At 41.4% G+C, this 24,332-nt stretch overlaps 1 protein-coding gene across 38 annotated transcripts in view; it reads right to left on the minus strand.

Annotated features, from left to right (window-relative positions):
- CREM (cAMP responsive element modulator) overlaps window positions 1-23,792 on the minus strand; it is a 65,034-nt gene extending 41,242 nt beyond the window's left edge. For 10 of the 38 annotated variants that reach the window (XM_069547337.1, XM_069547336.1, XM_069547333.1 and 7 more), the window contains exons 1-3: window positions 23,460-23,701; window positions 12,911-13,010; window positions 7,586-7,709 (exon numbers count right to left, since the gene is read on the minus strand). In XM_069547337.1, the coding sequence (XP_069403438.1) occupies window positions 7,586-7,709; window positions 12,911-12,954 (168 nt within the window). In that variant the 5' untranslated portion in view covers window positions 12,955-13,010; window positions 23,460-23,701. Of the gene's footprint in view, window positions 1-7,585; window positions 7,710-12,906; window positions 13,011-23,459 lie in introns of all 38 variants that reach the window. The other 28 variants (XM_069547341.1, XM_069547340.1, XM_069547339.1 and 25 more) reach the window with 15 other exon arrangements.
- Window positions 23,793-24,332: the final 540 nt, after the last annotated feature.

A 24,332-nucleotide genomic window follows, 5' to 3' on the forward strand; every position in this document is an offset into this window, starting at 1 on the left:
CTGAGGGAACTGAACTGAAAAGACAAATATTGATGATTCCTCTTATATGAGGTATCCAAAAGTAGGCAAATTCATAGAAACCAAATATAGAATGGTAGTTACAGGAGGTTGGGGATGTGTGTAAAAAGGAGTTGTTGTTTAATAGGTACAGAGTGTTAGATCTGCAAGATGAAAAAGATCTGGAGATTCGTGTCACAACATTGCGAGTACATTACAGCGAACACTGCTGAACTATAAACTGCTTTTGAACTGTGGTGTTGGAAAAGACTCTTGAGAGTCCCTTGGACTGCAAGGAGATCCAACCAGTCCAATCTGAAGGAGATCAGCCCTGGGATTTCGTTGGAAGGAATGATGCTGAAGCTGAGACTCCAGTACTTTGGCCACCTCATGCGAAGAGCTGACTCACTTGAAAAGACCCTGATACTGGGAAAGATTGAGGGCAGGAAGAGAAGGGGACAACAGAGGATGAGATGGTTGGATGGCATCACCGACTCAATGGAGATGAGTTTGGTTGAACTCCGGGAGCTGGTGATGGACAGGGAGGCCTGGTATGCTGCAGTCCATGAGGATGCAAAGAGTTGGACATGACTGAGCAACTGAACTGAACTGAAAGAAATATACTAGCAAAATATACTAGCTATTATTATTAGGAAAGAAGGGGGCGACAGAGGATGAGATGGTTGGATGGCATCACCAACTCAATGGACAAGAATTTGAGCAAACTCTGGGAGATACTGGAGGACAGGGAAGCCTGGCATGCCACAGTCCCTGGGGTTGCAAAGAGTCAGACCTGACTTAGAGACTGAACAACAACACAACTATTATATACAGAGTTCTCAAAATATGAGTACAGATTATATAAAAAATTATTACTCAAATCAAACAAAATGGTCACTAATATTAATAGTTCACAAATTATTTTTACTTATGTCCCTTAAACCCTGAATTACCTTCAAGAATGAGTTACATGTCAAAGTAGTATATTTTCTTGAATTAGCTAAAAAACAATGAAGATTTAGCATTTACTGAAAAAAAAAATCAGTGTTCTATTTTCTCCTAATTTATGTTAATTTTTAGAGCTAAGTGAATACAAATATTATGATCAAAAAAATTAAATTATGGCACTTAAAAATAACCAGGAGAAAGAATACATAAAATTAAAGAGCAATAGAAAGAAAGTCAACAATAAAATGAAACTTTTTATTTTACAATCTTAAGAGGAATATTTCCTCCTTCAGTAACAGCCTCTCAAGTCATAGAATCAGCATACTGAGGTTTAAAAAACAAGAAGACATACGGATGGCTAACAAACACATGAAAAGATGCTCAACATCACTCATTATTAGAGAAATGCAAATCAAAACCACAATGAGGTACCACTTCACACCAGTCAGAATGGCTGCGATCCAAAAATCTGCAAGCAATAAATGCTGGAGAGGGTGTGGAGAAAAGGGAACCCTCCTACACTGTTGGTGGGAATGCAAACTAGTACAGTCACTATGGAGAACAGTGTGGAGATTCCTTAAAAAATTGCAAATAGAACTACCTTATGACCCAGCAATCCCACTGCTGGGCATACACACCGAGGAAACCAGAATTGAAAGAGACACATGTACCCCAATGTTCATCGCAGCACTGTTTATAATAGCCAGGACATGGAAACAACCTAGATGTCCATCAGCAGATGAATGGATAAGAAAGCCGTGGTACATATACACAATGGAGTATTACTCAGCCGTTAAAAAGAATTCATTTGAATCAGTTCTGATGAGATGGATGAAACTGGAGCCGATCATACAGAGTGAAGTAAGCCAGAAAGAAAAACACCAATACCGTATATTAACACATATATATGGAATTTAGAAAGATGGCAATGACGACCCTGTATGCAAGACAGCAAAAAAGACACAGATGTGTATAATGGACTTTTGGACTCAGAGGGAGAGGGAGAGGGTGGGATGATTTGGGAGAATGGCATTCTAACATGTATACTATCATGTAAGAAACGAATCGCCAGTCTATGTCTGACGCAGGATACAGCATGCTTGGGGCTGGTGCATGGGGATGACCCAGAGAGATGTTATGGGGAGGGAGGTGGGAGGGGGGTTCATGTTTGGGAATGCATGTAAGAATTAAAGATTTTAAAATTAAAAAAAAATTTTTTTTAAAGAAAAAAAATCATAAAAATAAAATAAAGGAAAGGAAAATAAAACAGCTAGAATAAAGGTAAGAAATGCCTTAAACCTGCAAAAAAAAACAAGATTCAGTTAAACACTGAGCTTGAGCTAGATGTACTCAGCCAATAATAAATATAACAAATCAACCTAACATGATGCAGATCATCATATACAAATATGATGGTGCCGGCCAATTAGCAATAACAAACGTTGCTTGTTTTGTTTTCTGACAGCTATTCATATTATTCCTGGTCCTACTTAGGACAGATGAGATAGACTTTTTTTGGCACAGCTGGCAAAACAATGAGAAATGCCATCCCAATTTTCCACCAGTTTGAAAAATCAAACATGTAAGTCGTACACTGAAACCTATCCCTTGTTAAATCAATCGTTCCTACTCCAATCCCTCACTGCAAGCCAGGCCTGCTTTCCTCTAAGGCGCTTCTTTAACACACCGTTGGCATCTATAGCAGACAGGATAAGGAAGGAGTGAGCAGACTGCAATCCCTGAACAACACTCCCTAGTGGCTTCCTCTGCTCCACAGAGTCCTCTTGTTCTAAAACTACAGATGGTGTCAGAAAGGTGGAATATTAGAACTAAGTCCCTCAAGGCACTATGCTGACCTTGATGCTCTCGAGTTTCCTTCCAACTCTATGATCCCTGTGGTTTTGCTCCTTGCATCTTTCCTTCCTATCTTGGCTGAAACTTGGAGAACTGGTCATTTACACAGCAGAGATATTGAGCCTTCCGAGTCAGGCCTTGGGCTGCACCAGGAGCTGTAAGGCATGAAACCCCAGACAGCACACCCTCTCTCAGGGCTCCATCCAGGTGCCCTCACTCAACCAAGAGCTTCGTGGCAGCATTATCAATTTCCAAGAGACGTGGGATAAAGAAAGGGCAGGGGGCCATCACTGCTGCTTTCAGAGCAGATTACACATTGTGAGATAAATGGGAAAACATGAGTATGGTGAGCATATTATGCCAAGGAATTACACTCAATTTTATTAGGTATGATCATGACATTTGGTTATTTTAGACAATATGTATAAGCGTTGCATACCCAGAAGAAAGGTGGAATGAGATGACGTGATGTCTGAGATCTGGAGAGCTGCTTAAAATTCTTTCACAAAAAGGGAAAAAGAAAAATTTTTTAAATATAAATTTTGTAGCAACTGCTACAAAATCTTAATTTTAGGTTTCTATAAATGTTGAAGCCTTATTCTACTCTTATATGTCTGAAATCTTTCATCACAAAAGAAATGATAAGTTCCCATTACCACTTAAGGATTATATTACTTCCAAAGGCTGTATGTGTAACTTTTAAGACTACCTGTATATACTGTAATTTTGCTTGTCACTATTTTGGCTTTGGGAAAGAGTTTTCTCCTGGCTTGGTGATATAAAATAGACTCTCTTAACTTATCATCAACAGTTTTTCCAGGGGGAGAGGAGAGTAGACTCTAGTCTTACATACGTATCAACATATACACTTAGACAGACTCCAGCTTCAATTAAAAAAATCAACATAAAAAATAATTCAAAGCAAGAAAATACACAAATCACAGTACTCAAACCTCAGCGATCTTCCACGCCAGCCTCTAGCCCTTGGATACTGTTACCACGTGATCTCTATTTGCTTTTGGATACAGACAGAAGTGGCAGGCTCCACTGATACCTGGGAAGTTATAAAACAGAAAAACTGCAAACTCAGAACTCTAGCCTTCCTCCATCAGTCAACAGAGCAGAGGTGTGAGGGCCAAGAGCAAGCTCAAGTTTTCACACCTTTATAGCTGGGATGGTTTGCAGCGTTAACTTGATTAGCAGAAGCCCTGGAAAGGCCGAGATAGGCAAAACTACTGCTATCGAATGACCAGAGGCAAAGGATTAGACTCACTGAAACTTGGGGTTATATCTTTTGTTCTCACACTATTTAATGATAAATAGACCATGTGGAAAAGAAAGTAAGTGTCATAAATTTTGCTTTATATAAGACTGAATTTAAGTCTAAAACATCTGGGAATTCACAATCCTCTAGTTTAAAATAAGTGGCAAGAATGTACAAAATATCAGGAATTATTCAGAAGAGTCAGTCATGTTTAGCATACATTATAGGCTTAATGAATGAAGATTTCAGCTTGATTTCCTAATCCTTCTATCATATAATATTGCATAATAATGAACACTCAAATGAACTGCTTCAGGCATCACAAGAATCTAAACTGATAATAATGTTTAGAAAAATTATGACTCTTAAGAACTGTGTCCTAATTCTGCAAAACATCATGATCCATAAAGGATTTATGGCCTCACATCCATGGAGGATAACTCTTATTTAATCAAAAGAATCAATGAGTCAGCATACAGATTTCTTCTTAATCTCTTAACATTCCTAGTATGTGAAAGATAAATACCGTGATATATTTTTTGATTGAGTATTTTAAATATATGGAAAACAGAATAAGATAGCAGGTCTATGAACTTGCTATCCAGATGTAATGACTATCAACATTTAATATACTTGAGATTTTTAAGGAAGTAAACATTATGAATGCAAACCACAGCCTTTTCCTTGCTCTGTGGCTCAGTCTTCTCACAAGTCTCCATCTCTGAGCCCTTCTGTTTTATTTAACTCTTCAAACTTCCCCACACTCCTATTTAACACGTCAAACTTACCCCAGCTCACGCGCCTTTGTCTCCCAGACCCATCTTTCTCTTTCACAGGAAAATTTCTTGAAGAATCTATACTTCCAATTTCTACTTTCTCTCTTAATTATTCTGTAACCTACTAAAGCCTGGTTTCTGTTCACTGGACTCCTATGAGATTTCAAAAACCTCATTAATCTGAGGTTATTTTTCAGACCCTACATTGACCTCTTCAGCAACTTCTGACTGAGACTTACAGAGCTGGGTGTCACCCAGGCTGAAGGCTGGAGGAAAAGGCACGTGTAGAAGACAGGGAAGCAGTACCTACAGGGATAGAAGCAGGCGCAGGAGGAAGAGCTGCTCTCAACTAGCGCTTCAGCAAAAGGTGAACTACAGATATGGAATCACAGTTATAACAACTCTAGTTGCCATTTTTGTCTTTTCTGAAATTTTTGTCACCAAGGAAGGCAGGACTGGACTTCCCTGGTGGCTCAGACAGTAAAGAACCTGCCTGCAATGCAGGAGACCCGGATTCAATCCCTAGGTTGGGAAGATCCCCTGGAGAAGGAAATGGCAACCCACTCCAGTGTTCTCACCCAGCGAATCCCATAGACAGAAGAGTCTGGCAGGCTACAGTCCATGGGGTCGCAGAGTCAGACATGACTGGGTGACTAACAACATATTTGGGACTTTGAAATGGTAAATATTTGTGATGTGTAAAAAAGCATGATACATAACCGTATGATCTTAATTACATAAAAATGGACGCTTGGTTGTGTAAATACACAAATGAGACCTAAAAGGATGCATCAGACGGTAAAGTGCTTATGATTCTGGATGACTTTGGTTTTTGTTTTGGTTTCCTATTATGCACAGGTTAACTTTTAAGAAATAAATGTCATTTTAAAAACCTTAAAAGAAAACTCTAGAAGACCCCAGATTAATCAAAAGATATATGTATATTCTATTAATATTCTTTTTGCAGACAAAAAGACAATAGGATAAACATCAAGATGCTAACAACAATTAAATTTCTGCATGTAGAGACTACAGGTGGCTTTAATTTTCTTCTTCATTTAATAATACACATTTTGCCAATTTTCTACAAATGAACTTTTTTTTTTAATGAGAAAAAGGCTGCTTTCTTGAAAAATAGCATGGTCTGCATGCCAATTTTCCACAGTAACAAAGAAGGGTGTTGCCAGGGAGATGAAGCTCCACAGAGCACTTGTGAGGAGGAAACCCCAGGGAGCAAGTGGGTGTTGGGAGCCTGAAAGAGGAAAGAAGGGCAGGCTGAGTGCAGGGAGTTTTGGAAAAGTCCAGACCATGAAGGAACCAGGCTGGCCGGAGACAACCCCGGAGTTGCCTGGCACTGCTGCGGGCCTTCCAGGCAGCCATCGCTCCTTCCTAGTCTCTCTTCCAGATACTGCAAAGTCTCTCTACTGCTTGAACTCACATCACTGTGATGCCACCCAAATGAGGTTCCCACTCCCGGCTTGCTGATGTCCCACTCAACACCACGGGGCCGCAGGTATCCTGCTTTGGTGAACAGTTAGAATACGGGATGGTCCACTCTCTCAGATGCATACCACCCTCCAGCTAACCCTGACTAGCTCCACTTCCCAGCCCAGACACACTTTGGCCTCAACACCAGCAGTTCCTACCCCCATCCTCTGCCTTCTGTATACTCTTCCTGGCCTAGAGAATATGCTTCCCTCTCCTTATATACCCAGTGACCTCTACCTTTCATAATAAAACCCTCTACAGAGCGCTCTTAATATTCAGGAAATCAACCCTGAATATTCATTGGAAGGACTCATGCTCAAGCCGAAGCTCCAATACTTTGGGCCTTGATAGCGAAGAACTGATTCACTGGAAAAGACCCTGATGCTGGGAAAGATAGAAGGCAGGACGAGAAGGGGACAACAGAAAATGAGACAGTTGGATGGCATCACCGACTCAATGGACAGAGTTTGAACAAGCTCCAGGAGATGGTGAAGGACAGGGAAGCCTGGTGTGCTGCAATCCATGGCGTCACAAAGAGTCGGACTGAGTGACTAAACAGCAACAGAGCACTCCTGGTCCCCCAGCTGCTTCCCCTCTGCACAGCCCAGTCATTCCTATGTAGCACCTTGCAGTACTTCTTACATGGCGAGACTTATCCCCTAAACACCTCTCCCCACTAAACTGTGAGATGTCAAGTACAGGAAATCCAGAGCCTCATGCATCCAAAACACCGCCTAGATATGGAAGGGGCTCAGTAAGTAGTTGATGAGCTAAATAAATGTATCTGTTTTTACTATATAGTTTTATAGATATCTCAGAAATGAGGTTTAAGAGCTGAAAAGCAGCTAACTCATATTGGTGCTCTCTAAATGAAACCAATTCAAAGTTTAAGGCCTAACTAAAAAGAAAGTAAAGATTAAACCAAGTATATACTGGGCAAATGGCAAGATTTCTGTCATCTTTAGAGCTGAGAATATAAAACTACATCAATCTGGAATTACCAACCTTACCAAATAGTAATCTGAGGACTACACACTATGCAGGGGGTTTTGTTTCTCCTTTACATAGTGTCTGTTACAATGCCAAAGTAATTTAAACACATATCTTCTCTTTGAAGGCAAATCAGTCAGACTGGCTGATACCCAGGGAACAGGGGAAACTTAAGATCAATGGCAAGAAAACAGAATCTGCGTGTAATTCTCATTTCCACACAGGCTGACTTTCATGGGTGCCTGCCTGATGCCTACGTTGAGTTTACCTGAGCTAAAGTGGGGATTGAATTTTGACCAGTCTGCGTCTGCATGTGAGCAGATTCGCTCTCTGCCACAGAATCTGGTAAACTTCCATCCTGCTGAGAGTCAATTGTTTCCATGGTCATTTGTCTGAAAAGACAATAAAAAGGAAGAAGAATTAAGGCCCTATCTGAAATACCTGTTTTCACCTGGCTTTCTGGTTGATATTCATTTCTATCATCCAATTGTTCTACCTTGTTTTTCAAGAAATAGATTCAGTGGCAAAGCTCTGTAACTCTCCAAATGTAAAGGCACCTTCTCTGCTCACTGGATATGAACAGTATACCAAGGGAGCAATGTCCCATGGGAATTAGTTTATTTGAAAATTTTTTAATCTTACAATAAAGTCTCCTTGATAATTATTTTAAGCTCTCTAGCATAAATTAGTGATAAAGTTAGGTTTTATATTTCACATGAAGTTTAAATATCCTACAACTCTCAAGGCCTAATAAACCTGCTTTATACTATGATTTAGTATGAAAGAATTTCCACATTACCTATATTAAATGTGTTGTGATATAAAGATGTGTCTGGCTTTGTCAGAACTAAATAGTTTCTGATTTAAAAAAACCTGTCAAATTGAATCACTCAGAGTGGACCACTTGTCCTGCAGCTCTTCCTTCACTTAAAGAGGAGAATCTAATTTTTCCAGGAAAAACTTGTAAATTTTTATCTTATAATTTCAACTTAAGTTAATAATTTCTATATAGGCCCTTTCTAGACAGAAGGTAAGCCACATTATAATGTTACCCTACTACGAGAACATATAAAAGATGCAAACAAAATCAACAAAAAAATTTTAAAAACTTATAGGAACTACTCCCTGCAATTGTGTATCTTTGCAATCGTTCATAATATAGTGTGTTTTTTTCACCTCAGTAGCCTAAATATGTATCCCGAAAGTATGCAGGCAACTTAGAACTTTAAATTGAAACGTCCAGACGTTTTTTCCAGATTGAATTCTTCTGCATTTCAAGAGGCGTCACTTGAATCCAAGTCTTCTGTTCTCAAAGCTGTCTGCTGTAGCCTGCACTACACCTAGAGTTACTTCTCTCTATTCAGACAGTTTAATACTTACAACTGACCGTGACAGTTTAGAGCAATTATGAAAATCTAGAGTCTACTCTGGAAAGACATCTTTCCCTCAATTTTCCCCAATTCTTTTATTTCTTATTATTTCCCAGCATGGACTTTCTAATTCTAGGTAAGCAGAGGCCATCCCCCTGCAAAAACTGCCAATTCCTGAGGTTCCACTTTTGCTTGTGAGCAGTTTCCAAGGAGAATACCTAGAACATTTGATTCTGCAGGATATGAAAAGGTATTATCTGGGCAAAGAGTGTAAGAGGAAAAACGCTTGGTCAGAGTTTAAAATATCTGGGATTAAAAGGGTTTCTTGGCCGCAGAACTTTCTCTGATGCTTGACTATTCCAGTTTGACTTGGGAAGGATGATGCAAATCCAGTCAACAGCATTTTCCAAAAGAACCATCCCAAATCCTTTTCCAACAAAGCGAGTCCTAGCAGAAATGGTTTGGAAAGATTGTGAGAAATGTTGTCTTATGCTTCTTCTTACACCTTTATTAAAAGCTCTTCAGATTCTGTCAAGAACTTGAGTCTCCACTCAAACATTACCCTCTGAAAGGCCTTCCCCCTTTCAGAAACATTCCTTTAGCACCATCTACATGACATACCCTGAGAATACAAAAGTCACAGTCCTTGCTCTCAAGGACACCGTTCTCCACTCGGGCCTTAGTTTCTCCAAAAGTCCTCGGACAACCTGTCTTAGAATTGACAAACACGCTTGTAAAGGAAAAAAAAAAAAGCAGATTCCCAGGCTCGACCCCAAACCTACTGATTCAAACTTTCTAAGGGGTCTAATTTTTATATCTAAGAGATTCTGATAGCTATTAAAATTTGAGAACAACTTAGCTTATTGGTAAATGATACTGATTAGACCCGTAATGAACATAAATTGTGTGAGGGGTGCTATGTATGAAATGCTGGGAGAAACACAGGAAAACTGAAATAGGCCTGAGGATGGGGCCATATGAGTTGTATGCTGAAGGAGGAGAGGGTAGAAAAGATCAGGACAACCAAGAGAGGAAGGAAAATACAGAGCACGTTTGGAAGACAGAGTAGCTGACTGGAGCAGACAATCTGGTGAGGCGTACAGGACCCTGCTAGTTTTCATCCTTAACAACTTCTAAAGGGCAATACAGTTAGTTCTTCTTATAGAGGTGAGGAAAAGGAAACATAAAGAGGTTTAGAATCTGATTGTCGACAAAGGGATTGAGTGGCAAAGCCAAGTTTCGAACCGAGGTCTTTTCCCAAAGCATATTCTCAATGACCAAACCAAACTGCCATTCAATCTCTCTCACAACATGAGCTCACTTTATCTTTACAGCCTCATCTCCAGTCACTCCATTCCTTCCCGCATTCTGCAATCCAGCCTCCTTACGAGCCATGTCTTTGGTTGAATACACATCTTATTTCCCCAATTTTAATTTCCTGTACTTCTCTCTTCCTCGGATGCCCTTCAGTCTTTCTTTGTCCAACGGGCACATTTCTACTCATTCTTCAAAGTCTGGATTAAGGATACCATCTTTAAAAAAGTCTATTCTGATAGCCTTGGGCAGAATGATTCTGTCCTGAGTTCCCAAAGCATCTTGTGCAATCCCTCCATTCCAGCACTTGTCTAGCATGTTCATCTGTCCACAAAGTTCTAGCAATAGTGTGAGGAACAGACACAACATCTTAGACTTCAATGTATTCCCAGTGCCTAGAATAGAATCTACCATAATCGTTAAGTGAGGGAATTAATTAACCAACTATTCCAGAAGACTATATGACTGTCAGGGGCTACTAAAATAATAAGAAGGTTCAGAGAGATTCGGTGTCTTGCTCCAGGGCTCACAGAAGACTGCATGACAGAGGGTGAACAGGAGGTCCGGTGTTTGTGACTCCAGGGTTCCTCCCACAGCTGGTACCCTGAGCAGTATTCCCGTCTAGATACGTCTCACAAAAGCGGTGTGCTTCTCGGTATGCTGCCACTGGTGCCACAGTCTTCACTCAGATGGGATGTACAGACTCTAATTTCATCCCATTTTATTCTCCTGGAGTGCCTTGTACAGGGCCCGGTACATGTCATTCAGTCCAACTTTGTTACTAAATCAGTTTATTTGAAAGTAAAAATCTACAGAAGAGCAGGTCAGTACTACCAATTTATACAGCCTGTCATCTTCAAATAAGTTCATTCTGCTGATCTATAACCAACTCCTCTCCAGTACAGCCTCCTAAACCCACTAAAAGCCAACCCCAGACCAAGACTCAGGGGAGCAGATTCAACTAACACTGGAGTGCTCAACATGGATCAGTCACTGTACTGGGCATTTTCAGACACTAACCCAGCAGGAAATAAAGGGCCCAGACCTCAGATGGAAATGACACATATCAACACTAATATCTGTAAATCAGTCTCAGCTAGTTCCAAAGGAATTTGTTTACCAAGTGTAAGAGAGAGACCCATTTTAATCTTGTACTGTTCACTTACCTACTTTACAGCAAAAATTAAAGAGGTGAATCATATAATATTTTCCCCCAAATCTTACTTTCTATACCAAATTTTAAACACAGTTGTACTAGTATTAATAATCTGTATATTAATTAATTATATAATATTTCAATTTTAAATACAAATGAGAAAAAGACCAATTAGGAAATAGAAATTACAGAATATTTAAAAATAAACACACACAAAATGATAAAAACAGAAACAAAGTTAAAAGTCCATTAAGCACTATAATCTACAAGTAAGCAAAATACTGGGAAACATTTGGTTCTACAATTCTAAAGAACAGATAAGGATTTGCTAACACAGGCATATTTAAACTTATAAATGATTAATGGGAGTAGCAACATTCTTATGAAAGTTAAATATTTCTTCTGAAATCTTTATTAGCAAACCATTCTCTTCTTCAGTAGAAAAGTAAATGTTATCCCAACATGTTTTGAAAAATTGGGATTCATCTTAATAAATATTAATACAATCATTGTTTTAAAAGAACAGGATCCATTCAGTTGCACAATTTTCAAAGTCTTCTAGGGTGAACTACCTTTAATGCAGGTAGCACTGTATTTGCGGGTTACTCTGTTATTTTCTAGGTTTTTAGTAGAACATCTATGTCATATTTCAAAAACCCCCCAAAATACTGAACTACAGCAAACAGTACGGTACTGTTTATATATGATTTATATAACACACTTTGAAGAAATGAATACAAAGCAGTACAGTTGTAAAAATTATGTTTTTATAATTATAGAAATATTGAGATAATTAATGACCAAAGTTATTTTGGCATACCTATGTACCAAGCACACACAAGATATTTAAAAAGAAGGAAAAATGAGAAGAAAAAGGAAAAACATTTTTGAAAAATTCTATCCTAGGTACCCAGGAAGATATTCTTAAAAGAAAGGAAGAAAAAAAAAGAAACAAAGAAAAGACATACAAGCCAAAAATATCTAAGTGAAAAATAAGTTTCCTAGTTATAATTAAAGTATACAATTAATAACTTAAAAAATCTTAGTTGTATCCAATTTGCAAAGACAAATTATACTGCAGAGCAACTATATTTATCCATGCAAAACTTTTTTACCTGCTTAAAAAACAGAATCCAGCAACAAAAGGAAAAATTATTAAAGTTGTTTTTATTATCTCTTTTTAAATAGTTTTATTAAAACTGTCATGAAAAATTCATTTTCTTTTTGCTGCTAGACCCAACTGATAAACCAGAATGTCTCTGAAAATAACTAAAAGACAATATGAAAAATAATATTTGGATTTCCAGAAAACATTGGTAGAGATGTGCTGTTTTACAACTTTACAGGTGTTGACTAAAGGCAAAAATAAAAATGAAAACTCTGTCCACTTCCATATATATCATCTCCTTTCTAACTGAAAAGGCCACCACTTAGAAAGAGCTGACCATGAATGACCACTCAACTCCTATGATGCCTAGCACAACTCATGGTAGAAGACAAACTCCCTAATTGAACAGCTGAGCAATTTGGGTACATACTATTATAGTTTTATTTAAAAAAAAAAAAAATATATATATATACACACACACACACCAGGCAAGAGTACTGGAGTGGGGTGCCATCGCCTTCTCCACACACACACATATACATACACAAACACATATACGTATATACACACACCATTAATTTATCCATTTTAACTTTAAGCTAAGTAGAACTTTCAAAAGAATAGAAAAATAACATATCCACCTACCTTAGATTTGTCTTCATATATTTTTTCCTGCCACATTTGCTCATTATTAAGACATTAATAATCAATGCTTTGCTCCTTCCTGTTTTCTTCTTTATTTATCCTGCAGTAAATTATAATGTTGAATTGGGGGATCATAAGATTTTATTTCAAAAAAATTAAAATCTCACAACTACAGAAAAATACCCTAGTTTCATAAAACTAAAAAAAAAAAAAGCATAGAAAGCTGGAAACGTATTTTTTTTTCATACTTATTCCTACCCAATTTTCTCATTTTTGGAAGAAAAAAATTTTCAGAAAAATTAAATTGTATGCTATTTACCAGATGATTTCCTATTGAACAGAGCAGTGCTACTTGAATCATTTAATACACATTGCAACGTGCTTCTATCAGCTCTATTTTATGACAATAAACATTTAATAAACTGAATGAATTATCGTTTTCTCAAATTTCATTTCACTGAAACAAATTTGTCAACTGTTTTTCATATACCTTAACTTCAAAACTGGGTTTTGTTAAAAAATTTTAATTCCAAACAAAATAGTAATTTTTCCTTTAAAATCTCCTCTGACAGCCTTCAATCTATTTTAAAAAGCTGTTTTAGACACTGTAGAAATTAAACTCCTTTTTTTTACTAATATCTCTTTAAAATGTACATTTGACATGCTACTGCTGCTGTGGAGTGCTCAGTTGTGTCTGACTCTCTGCAACCCCATGGACTGTAGCCTGCCAGGCTCCTCTGCCCATGGAATGCTCCAGGCAAAAGTACTAGGGTGGGTTGCCATTTCCTTTTCCAGGGGATCTTCCTCACTCAGGGATTGAACCTGCATCTTTTATGTCTCCTGCACTGGCAGGTGGATTCTCTACCACTGCACCACCAGGGAAGCCCTCGACATGCTGAATGAAATAAAATCGACAAAGAAAAAGACCAAAGGAGAGCAGTGAGCTCTCACTTTATTCTAGATTTGAAAGGACAAACACTGGCATTCCTAAGTTTCTTCTGGGCGCCTATGCCAGCAATGGGTGCTCTGCCACAAATAGGCTATTTTCAGGGCTCCCTCATAATGGTCCCTTTATAAAGATGTTACACCATCTCACCCAGTTTGAAAACTGAGTTGGCAGTCAGGTGTGCTACCCCTCACTAGGGGCACTAGGACAATGATTATTGTTACCACCTGCCCCCAATCTACAATAGAGATGAGAAAAGATAGGGCATTTGAACAAAACCCCCCACCCCCACCCCTCCCTGACCCCAACCAGGATTCCCTGGTGGGTCAGTTGGTAAAAGAATCCGCCTGCAGTGCAGGAGATTGCCGGCAATACAGGAAACCAAGGTTCGATCCCTGGGTCAGGAAGATCCTACTGGAAAAGGAGATGGCAACCCACTCCAGCACTTTTATTTTTCAATTGAAGGATAATTGCTTTACAGAATTCTGTCGTTTTCTGTCAACTTCAACACGAATCAGCCATCAGTTCAGTTCAGTTCAGTCGCTCAGTCGTGTCCGACTGCAACCCCATGAATCGCAGCATGCCAGGCCTCCATGTCCATCACCAACTCCTGGAGTTCACTCAAACTCATGTCCATCGAGTCGGTGATGCCATCCAGCCATCCTATCCTCTGACGTCCCCTTCTCCTCCTGCCCCCAATCCCTCCCAGCATCAGAGTCTTTTCCAACGAGTCAACTCTTCACATGAGGTGGCCAAAGTACTGGAGCTTCAGCTTTAGCATCATCAGTTCTTCCAAAGAACACTCAGGACTGATCTCCTTTAGAATGGACTGGTTGGATCTCCTTGCAGTCCAAGGGACTCTCAAGAGTCTTCTCCAACACCACAGTTCAAAAGCATCAATTCTTTGGTGCTCAGCTTTCTTCACAGTCCAACTCTCACATCCATAAATGACCACTGGAAAAACCATAGCCTTGACTAGACAGACCTTTGTTGGCAAAGTAATGTCTCTGCTTTTGAATATGCTGTCTAGGTTGGTCATAACTTTCCTTTCCAAGGATTAAGCATCTTTTATTTTCATGGCTGCAATCACCATCTGCAGTGATTTTGGAGTCCCAAAAAATAAAATCTGAGACTGTTTCCACTGTTTCCCCATCTATTTCCCATGAAGTGTTGGGACTATATGCCATGATCTTCGTTTTCTGAATGTCGAGCTTTAAGCAACTTGTTCACTCTCCTCTTTCACTTTCATCAAGAGGCTTTTTAGTTCCTCTTCACTTTCTGCCATAAGGATGGTGTCCTCTGCATATCTGAGGTTATTGATATTTCTCCCAGCGATCTTAATTCCAGCTTGTGCTTCTTCCAGCCCAGCATTTCTCATGATGTACTCTGCATAGAGGTTAAATAAGCAGGGTGACAATATACAGCCTTGACATACTCCTTTTCCTATTTGGAACCAGTCTGTTGTTCCATGTCCAGTTCTAACTGTTGCTTCCTGACCTGCATATAGGTTTCTCAAGAGGCAGGTCAGGTGGTCCGGTATTCCAATGTCTTTCAGAATTTTCCAGTTTATTGTGATCCACACAGTCAAAGGCTTTGGCATAGTCAATAAAGCAGAAATAGATTATATAAAACCCATTCTCCTTATTGATCAATTGAAGCAATGTAGGAGAAGAAGATGGCATCCCACTCCAGTACTCTTGCCTGGAAAATCCCATGGACGGAAAAGCCTGGTAGGCTACAGTCCATGGGGTCCCAAAGAGTTGGGCACAACTGAGCGACCTCAATTTCACTTTTCACTTTTCACTTTCATGCACTGGAGAAGGAAATGGCAACCCACTCCAGTGTTCCTGCCTGGAGAATCCCAGGGACAGGGGAGCCTGGTGGGCTGCTGACTATGGGGTCACACAGAGTTGGACACGACTGAAGTGACTTAGCCACAGCAGCAAGTGGGAAGATCATAGGGGTGATGTCGCCGAGGGCGGTGCTTCCTGGAGATCTTTAGAGCCGCCATGGCCCGTACTGGAATTTCTTCCTCCTGGGGTCCTTGTTGTCCCGTCTCCATTTTGAAGGCCAGGGACCCCCTTGGGTCGAATCTTCCTAAGAGGAAGCCATGTGAATTCGTTGGATCCATCGGCCTCAATAGGCCCTGGGGTCACTCCGTCCGAGAATCTGCCTACATGTACCAGGTCCCTGTTCTGGGCGCCACTTGTTGAGGTCCTTTAATAGACTGGAAATCCTGGTGGTCCGGAGTCGATGATAAGAAAGTAAAGGAGAGAAAGAGGCTGATATTCCATGGTTTACACAGAAAGCCCCTGCATGGGGCTTGCTCTGTTCACGAAGGTGTCAGGCGCCCTCTCGATGGGGTGAAGGCGCAGAGCACCTTCTCAAGAGGGTCTTAGAAGCCCGGGCAGGAAAGTGAACTCGGAGAGCCTCTGCACTCCAGGGGATCAGCCTGAAAAAGAAAGGGAGGGAGAGAGAGAAAGAGAGAGAGAGAAAGAAAGACACGGGGACCAGAGCTCTGATGGAGCAAAGGTCAGCTATGATCTTTAGTCTCTATCTTCCTTAATACACCTACAGCATTTCCTACTCACCAAACTTTGTCCTCCTTGAACTCTTCAGGGCACCACAGTCAAGCTTCCCTTCCAAGTTATCCAGTCCTTTGCCCCAGCCTCCTTTGGCCCACTCTTTAAGGGTTGGTGTTTCCATGCTCCCAGTCACAAAAACCGCCACACTCTCCAAGACTGCTTCATCCCTGTTAGATGAGTCTCAAATTTCACCTCCAGCCTGACTCCTCTATGGTCGAATGCTCAGGAGTACCCGACTCTTTTAAAACGCCATGGAAGCTCCTCTGTGCATGGGATTTCCCAGGCAAGAATACTGGAGAGGGTAGCCTTTTCCTCCTCCAGGGGAATCGTTCTGACCCAGGGATTGAACCTTTGTCTCTTGTATTGGCAGTACCACCAGCGCCATCTGGGCCTGTATGTATCTGCCTATTTGACATCTCTCAATAGTTTGTTCACAGATCCTCAAGCCTGAAATATTTAAAACTAACCTCAACTCCTTTGCTCTACATCTCCCTTCCTGCTATACTTTTCATCTCAGTTGGAGACTGACATCGCCATGACCTCAGGCACCGTATCTGGGCATCCTTTGCCTTTACTCCGCTTTCTTTGTCTGTCCCCAGTTCCTGAGGAGGCAGTGCGGTCTAATGGTCATACACAGCAGCACAGTGTGCGATATCCACAGCGCAGCACAGCACTGCAGGCTGATCTGCGTGTCAACTTGAGTTCTAGCCCTTATTGGACTATGGTTTTTGCAAGAAAGACAAAACTGAAGTCCCGCCACAATTAGCATGGTCAAAATGAAAAGAATGTGGAATAAAAGGGCAGTGCACCTCTAACGGAAGCAAGAAAAGAGAGAACACAGGAATGGATAATCTGTTTCTTGGGCTGTGGTTTAAGAAAGATTTTAGCTCTTTGGGAAAGTAGGAGACCCTCACACGTTAACTATGATTTAAGTAGCAACAGTAAGGTTTGGAAGAAGATAGGAGAAGACTATGAAGTTCATAAGGTAAAGCTGGTTCTTCTCAACCAAGTCAATTAAACAGTTGGGGAAGGGCAGGCTAGCTAGAAAAGAGAAGTACAGTTGACCTTTAAACAACGCAGGATTGAAACAACATGGGTCCACCTATATACGGATTCTTTTCAATAAATATATTGGAAATTTAGGGGAAACAGGCAACAATTTGAAAAAACTCTCAGGTGAAACTCATAGCCTACAAATATTGAAAATATTTTTTAAGAAAAGGTATGTCACGAATGCATAAAATATACAGAGATTCTAATCTAGCTGAACATAGGCATAAGGTGAGTGGTAGGCACTTAATATAGCGTGTTAGTTTTCTTACTCTTTCATAACATTCAGAGGGTTACATGACCATACAGTATGCCTCACTCTCATAATTGGAGAAACTGTCATGATAGGTGAGTGTTTTGATTTTTTAATGTAACAATGTTTCCAATACTGTATTATAAATGACTGTAATATTATATGTCATAAATTTCTACAATGATTCATTCATTAGTGTATAGCCTAGGCTACTGTGCCACTGTCAATGCATGAATCATTATATCTATAAATGAAACAAAATTTCTTTTCATATTATCTTTTCATTTTTGATGTCTAGTGTTAGGAATACATATAACAGCTACAGTGTTTTGTTATCACCTAAGATGGTATTGATGTACTGACAAATGATTCATCTTGTCAATTTATAGTACTGATAAATACAGTACAGTCCTATAAATGTTTCTCTTCCTTATGGTTTTCTTGATAACATTTTCTTTTCTCTAGCTTCTTTATTGTAAGAATATAGTATATAATACAAATAACATACAAATACATTTCAATGACTTTTTATGTTATTGGTGAGGTTTCTGGTCAATAATAGGCTATTAGTTAAGTTTTAGGGGAGTCAAAAAGTATATGGGAATATTCAGGGGTTAGTGCCTCTAACCCCTATGTTGTTCAAGAGTCAACTTCAATTACCAAAAGCCATATATGTGAAGTTGACAGGGATGATCCTATGATTATTATGTATTTTTAGGTGAAGATGAGTACAGGAAAAACAAAAAATAGAGTAGTAACAGGAAATCATGCCACTTTTAACTTTTTGTAATTTTTGTGAAGCAAAATTAGAATAACCTTCAAATAACAATTTTTACACTTCTCTGTAAAAATATAAGTGGTCAGGAATAGTTTTTGTAAATAATTATTTGAAACACTTGCAAATACTGTCTTTACTACTTTGAACATGAATCACCCAGAAAATCAAGCAGCATTCTAATACAGATTCAAGACCACCCAGTTTAATTGCTTCAGATACCTATTATGCGTGCGTGTATGCATGCTCAGTCACTCAGTGGTGTGCAATCCCATGGGCTGCAGGCTGTCAGGCTCCCCCTTTTCCATGGAGTTTCCCAGGCAAGGATACTGGACTGGGTTGCCATTTCCTCCTCCAGGGGATCGTCTCAACCTAGGGACTGAACCCATGTCCCCTGCATCTCCTGCATTAGCAGGCAGATTCTTTACCACTGAGCCACCTCAGATACCTATTATTATTTAAGAAATATTAACTCTTTACTAAAATCACCAAAGGATTAAAAATTATTCAAGCATCTCATTCTCAATTCATTCCCCCCTGGTGCCTGCTTTTGTCTATTTCAGTCAATGAACAGCAGATCTGCTGCTAAGGAGGAAATGAAAAATGAAATTCAAATAATCATGGCCTATTTCCTTGTCTCCAAGTCCCCCTTCCCTGCTCCAGCTCCAATTCATGAAAGGAAACAAAACTTTCAGTCTTTTGGGGAAGTTATTGCTTGACTAATAATCACTGTAGGGTTTTTCAACAGCATGCTCCATTGCTGCACTTTAGGTATATTTCAAAAACACTTACCTACATTTAAAGTACAACTGCATTGACCACTAACTAGTAAATTTGGGAAAGAGTAGGTAAGACACTGGATTTAGCTAAAGTTTATAGAAATGAATTTCAATGTTGTGATACTCAGGTTGGTCCTATCTTGTGTATACGAACAAAATTAGTGTCCAAGTGCAGACACATGTCTAAATAAATTAAACTTCACTCCTCCAATAATTTTAAGAAATGCAAAAGCATCCCAAGTGTCTTTATGCATGATACATAGTTGTCCCAATGCCAGAACTGGAAACTTTCATGACAATCAATGCTATGCTATAAATTACTAAGCATTTCTAGGTAGAAAAAATAATTTTTGTGCTATCAGTGGAAAAAAATTGAAGCTGTTTGAGAATGTGAACAAAACTCTATGACATTTGACATTCTGAGTTAGGATGTTCTAATTTTAAGTCTGCTGAGTTTAAAACAAAACAAAAACAAAAACGTTCATTAAGATAACTTTGAAGAAACTGAGTTTATTTTCAGGAATCCTCAAAAGTAAAAATATTAGAATCACATGAACCCCACTGTTACAATTTAGCAGAATTTCATTTTGACATTTGTTCAGAAAGTGTGCGTGAAGCTGCTTCTCATTTGGGGAGAGAGACTTCAGGAGAGCCTCACAAAAAGTTGCTAGTAAGGTTTTCTTGGAGGCAAGCCTCCTTCCTCACCAGGGAGACAGTTATTTTAAACAGTTCCAAATAACCTTACCAGCCCATGCTTTTCAAAACTGTTTTGCGTGCACCTTGCCAATAATTTCCTATAATACTCCTGGGATGGTCAGTCAAGAGATTTGCAAAATAGGTATTTTTGAAATTTGCTATAACTGAATTATACCATAAGACTCAACTTGTCTTCATGAGTAATATTAAGATAAATCCCCAGTAATGTCATCCTTACGTTATTCTCTTCATTCTCTCTTACTTTTTACTGGATATCCTATAGCATCATTAAAAGAAAACCCATGAATGAAAGATTTAAAAACAGGGCACTGTTTATTGTGCAATTCTCATGGTAAAAAGTATTTTACATACTTTGTGTGCTTTAAAAGGGAATTAACAAAATGATTTAAAATGTATATCTCAGTTTCTTCAAACTTATCTACATGTGTATAATGGGTGAGAAACACTTCCCCTGAAATCTATATTTTTACAATGTATATACCTGTACTGATAATATTGAAACTGGATTCAATGTAGGATACTAATTCTTCTCAAAACTTTTATATGGGTTAACAGCAGTCTCATTAAGTAGAAAATTAACAGGATTCAATGACATTTCAGGTTTATTTCCTTAATGAGCACTACTGATTGCATGTCAAAACATCAATGGTGCAGTTGTTAAGTATTTGCATTGTTCAGTTTTATTTTTCAAAGTTTATCTAAATAGGCCATGACATTTGAGCACATTCCCCAGTTGAACTGGCCCAATATTAACTTGTAGAGAACACAAGGGTGGAGAAAACAGGATCAGGAATATATGTCTATACTGATAAAAGATTCAGTCAGGACTCCTTTTGTATGTTAACCTGAACATACTTCCCTGCTGCTGCTGCTGCTGCTAAGTCACTTCATTCGTGTCCGACTCTGTGTGACCCCATAGACGGCAGCCCACCAGGCTCCGCCGTCCCTGGGATTCTCCAGGCAAGAACACTGGAGTGGTACTATTCATGAAATGTCCTTAATTCTAAACATGATTTCATATTTTAAACATACAATGATTTGTCTCAGTGGGAAACTAGTCTATGGAGTCTGGAATTTGTTAAATTCACCAGATTTCAGGAAAGCTTCTGGGGCAATAGGGAAACAGAAAGACTAAAGCGTTCTTCTTTGTTTACACATTCAATAAAAATTTATTCATACACTCTTACAAAATGTGCACACAAAACATCCATGTAATTACAACTTCACACTCACCAAAGCAACTCCAGGTTGAAGACCAAGTCATTGTGCAAGCATTAGTTTACTCTTAACTATTTTACAGATGCACCAAAAATGTCTGTGTCATTACCATCACTTAACATGACAGTTTTCATTCCAATCCCAAAGAAAGGCAATGCCAAAGAATGCTCAAACTACCGCACAATTGCACTCATCTCACACGCTAGTAAAGTAATGCTCAAAATTCTCCAGGCCAGGCTTCAGCAATACATGAACCGTGAAGTTCCAGATGTTCAAGCTGGTTTTAGAAAAGACAGAGGAACCAGAGATCAAATTGCCAACATCCGCTGGATCATGGAAAAAGCAAGAGAGTTCCAGAAAAACATCTATTTCTGCTTTCTTGACTATGCCAAAGCCTTTGACTGTGTGGATCACAATAAACTGTGGAAAATTCTGAGAGAGATGGGAATACCAGACCACCTGACCTGCCTCTTGAGAAACCTATATGCAGGTCAGGAAGCAACAGTTAGAACTGGACATGGAACAACAGACTGGTTCCAAATAGGAAAAGGAGTACATCAAGGCTGTATATTGTCACCCTGCTTATTCAACTTCTATGCAGAGTACATCATGAGAAATGCTGGGCTGGAAGAAGCACAAGCTGGAATCAAGATTGCAGGGAGAAATATCAATAACCGCAGATATGCAGATGACACCACCATTATGGCAGAAAGTGAAGAGGAACTAAAAAGCCTCTTGATGAAAGTGAAAGTGGAGAGTGAAAAAGCTGGCTAAAGCTCAACATTCAGACAAGGAAGATCATGGCATCTAGTCCCATCACTTCATGGGAAATAGATGGGGAAGCAGTGGAAACAGTGTCAGACTTTATTTTTTGGGCTCCAAAATCACTGCAGATGGTGACTGCAGCCATGAAATGAAAAGACGCTTAATCCTTGGAAGGAAAGTTATGACCAACCTAGATAGCATATTCAAAAGCAGAGACATTACTTTGCCAACACAGGTCCGTCTAGTCAAGGCTATGGTTTTTCCAGTGGTCATGTATGGATGTGAAAGTTGGACTGTGAAGAAAGCTGAGCACCAAAGAACTGATGCTTTTCAACTGGTGTTGGAGAAGACTCTTGAGAGTCCCTTGGACTGCAAGGAGATCCAACCAGTCCATTCTAAAGGAGATCAGTCCTGGGTGTTCTTTGGAAGGGCTGATGCTAAAGCTGAAACTCCAATACTTTGGCCATCTTATGCAAAGAGTTGACTCATTCGAAAAAACTCTGATGCTGGGAGGGACTGGGGGCAGGAGGAGAAGGGGACGACAGAGGATGAGATGGCTGGATGACATCACCGACTCGATGGATTTGAGTTTGGGTGATCTCCGGGAGTTGGTGATGGACAGGGAAGCCTGGCGTGCTGCAGTTCATGGGGTTGCAGAGTTGGACACGACTGAGCGACTGAACTGAAGTGAACTGAGTGGGGAAAAAGTTCCTTTTAAGGTCAAAGATTTAAAGACTGTGACTGATGAGGGGAAAGCAGCTTGTTACTCAAAAGCAGCATGGATGCCAAAGATGTGGTACCCACAGGGGAATAACCAGAGAACACGACCTTCCTGTCTTCTAACACAGTCTTCACCTTGGACCTCCAGCCCTGCGCATCTCGGTTTGTGTTTATTTGCAGGGAGGGTGGCTGCACTCCCAGGAGCCCGGCGAATGAGGCGGGGAAGCCAGAGGTGTTCGGAAGCTGCTTGGGTGAGCCGCTCGGTTACGGGGCCTCCGGTGTGGGCCGAACTGGTTCCGCCAGGCGGCATCGCTCACCCTCGGGCCGGCCGACCGCCGCTGCCCGAGCCGCGCAGGGAGGGAAGCGGCTCACACTATGGATCCAGGTCCGGCCGTCCGAGGACGCTCGTCCCTCTGAGTCCGCGGTCGGGTCCGCGGTCGCCTGGCTGGCTGGTCCCGGCGCCAGCGGGGCACGGGGAAGGAAGGTAGCGCGCCTTCCAGAAGCACCGCTCGGGGTCTCGGGTAGCGAGAATTGGGGGCGGCGGCTCTGGCGAGCGAGCGAAGCCGACCGACCCGCGTCGCCCGTCGGCCCTCCCCTCCCAGGAGCCGGAGCGGCGGCCCTTCGGAAAAAGCCCTTGAGGTGCGCGGGGCAAACGGCCCCCGGCTACCCGCTCCGCCCCGCCTCGGCTCCGGCGCCGCCGCCTCAGGCCCCGCGGGTCCCGCCGGCCGGCGCGCCACTTACCCGCAGCGAAGCGATTTACGTAGCGGACCTCGTCACTGCTTACGGACGCGAGGAGGTGGGACGACGAGCCCCACCGGGACCGCCGCCGGCCCACGTTGCCCCACGTCAGCGCTGATGCGGCCGCGGCCTCCCCGCCGAGCGCGATCCAACTCGGCGTCGCAGCCGCCCGCCCGCTCGCGGCCTGGAGTCCGCGCGTCCACCCGCCCGCCCCGCTCCGCGCCCGTCCCTGCCCAGTGGACGCCGGGGAAATCCACGCTCGAACCCCGCCCCCTGCCGGCCGCCTGTGGGAGTGCGGCGCCGACAATCCAACAATTGAATGGAACGGGGCGGGGGGGAGGGGATGAGGGGCGGGGCCTGAGGGCCTGGGAGGAGGGGTCTTAGGTGGGGAGGAGGGAGCCAGGGGCGGGGCCGGGAGAAGGAAGTAGGCTGGGCGGGGAAGAGGACCGCGTTGCGGGCGGGATCTGAGGCTGTACTGAAAGAACCGGAAATTGCTAGGTGGCACCTGCTCTCGGAAGTCAGTCCATTGGAAACTGCTAACCCAGGTGATGCCGTTGTGTGTGCCGAAGTGGCTTCCCTTTGGATTGTCCCCAGCTGCCAGACGAGGCCCGGGAGCGCATCCTACGGACACCACCCCGCCGCCTCCGGCCACGAGCCCCGGAGGCCCCGCCCGCCCGATCCTCGGCGACCTTGTCAGGGTCCTGGGGTCCCCATTTGGTGATTTCGCGGAAGACAGGAAGGCTTTTGGGCAACAAGCAAAACCCCCGCCTGGAAGAGGGGAGAGTTTCGTTTTCGCCTAGCTGGAAACCCGGGGTTTTCTAGTAATAGGGGCGGTCCCGGCTGATAAAACGGTCACCTATTGTGTACCAGGAACCC

This window comes from Ovis canadensis, chromosome 13 (assembly GCF_042477335.2).
Source record: "Ovis canadensis isolate MfBH-ARS-UI-01 breed Bighorn chromosome 13, ARS-UI_OviCan_v2, whole genome shotgun sequence".
NCBI lineage: Eukaryota > Metazoa > Chordata > Mammalia > Artiodactyla > Bovidae > Ovis > Ovis canadensis.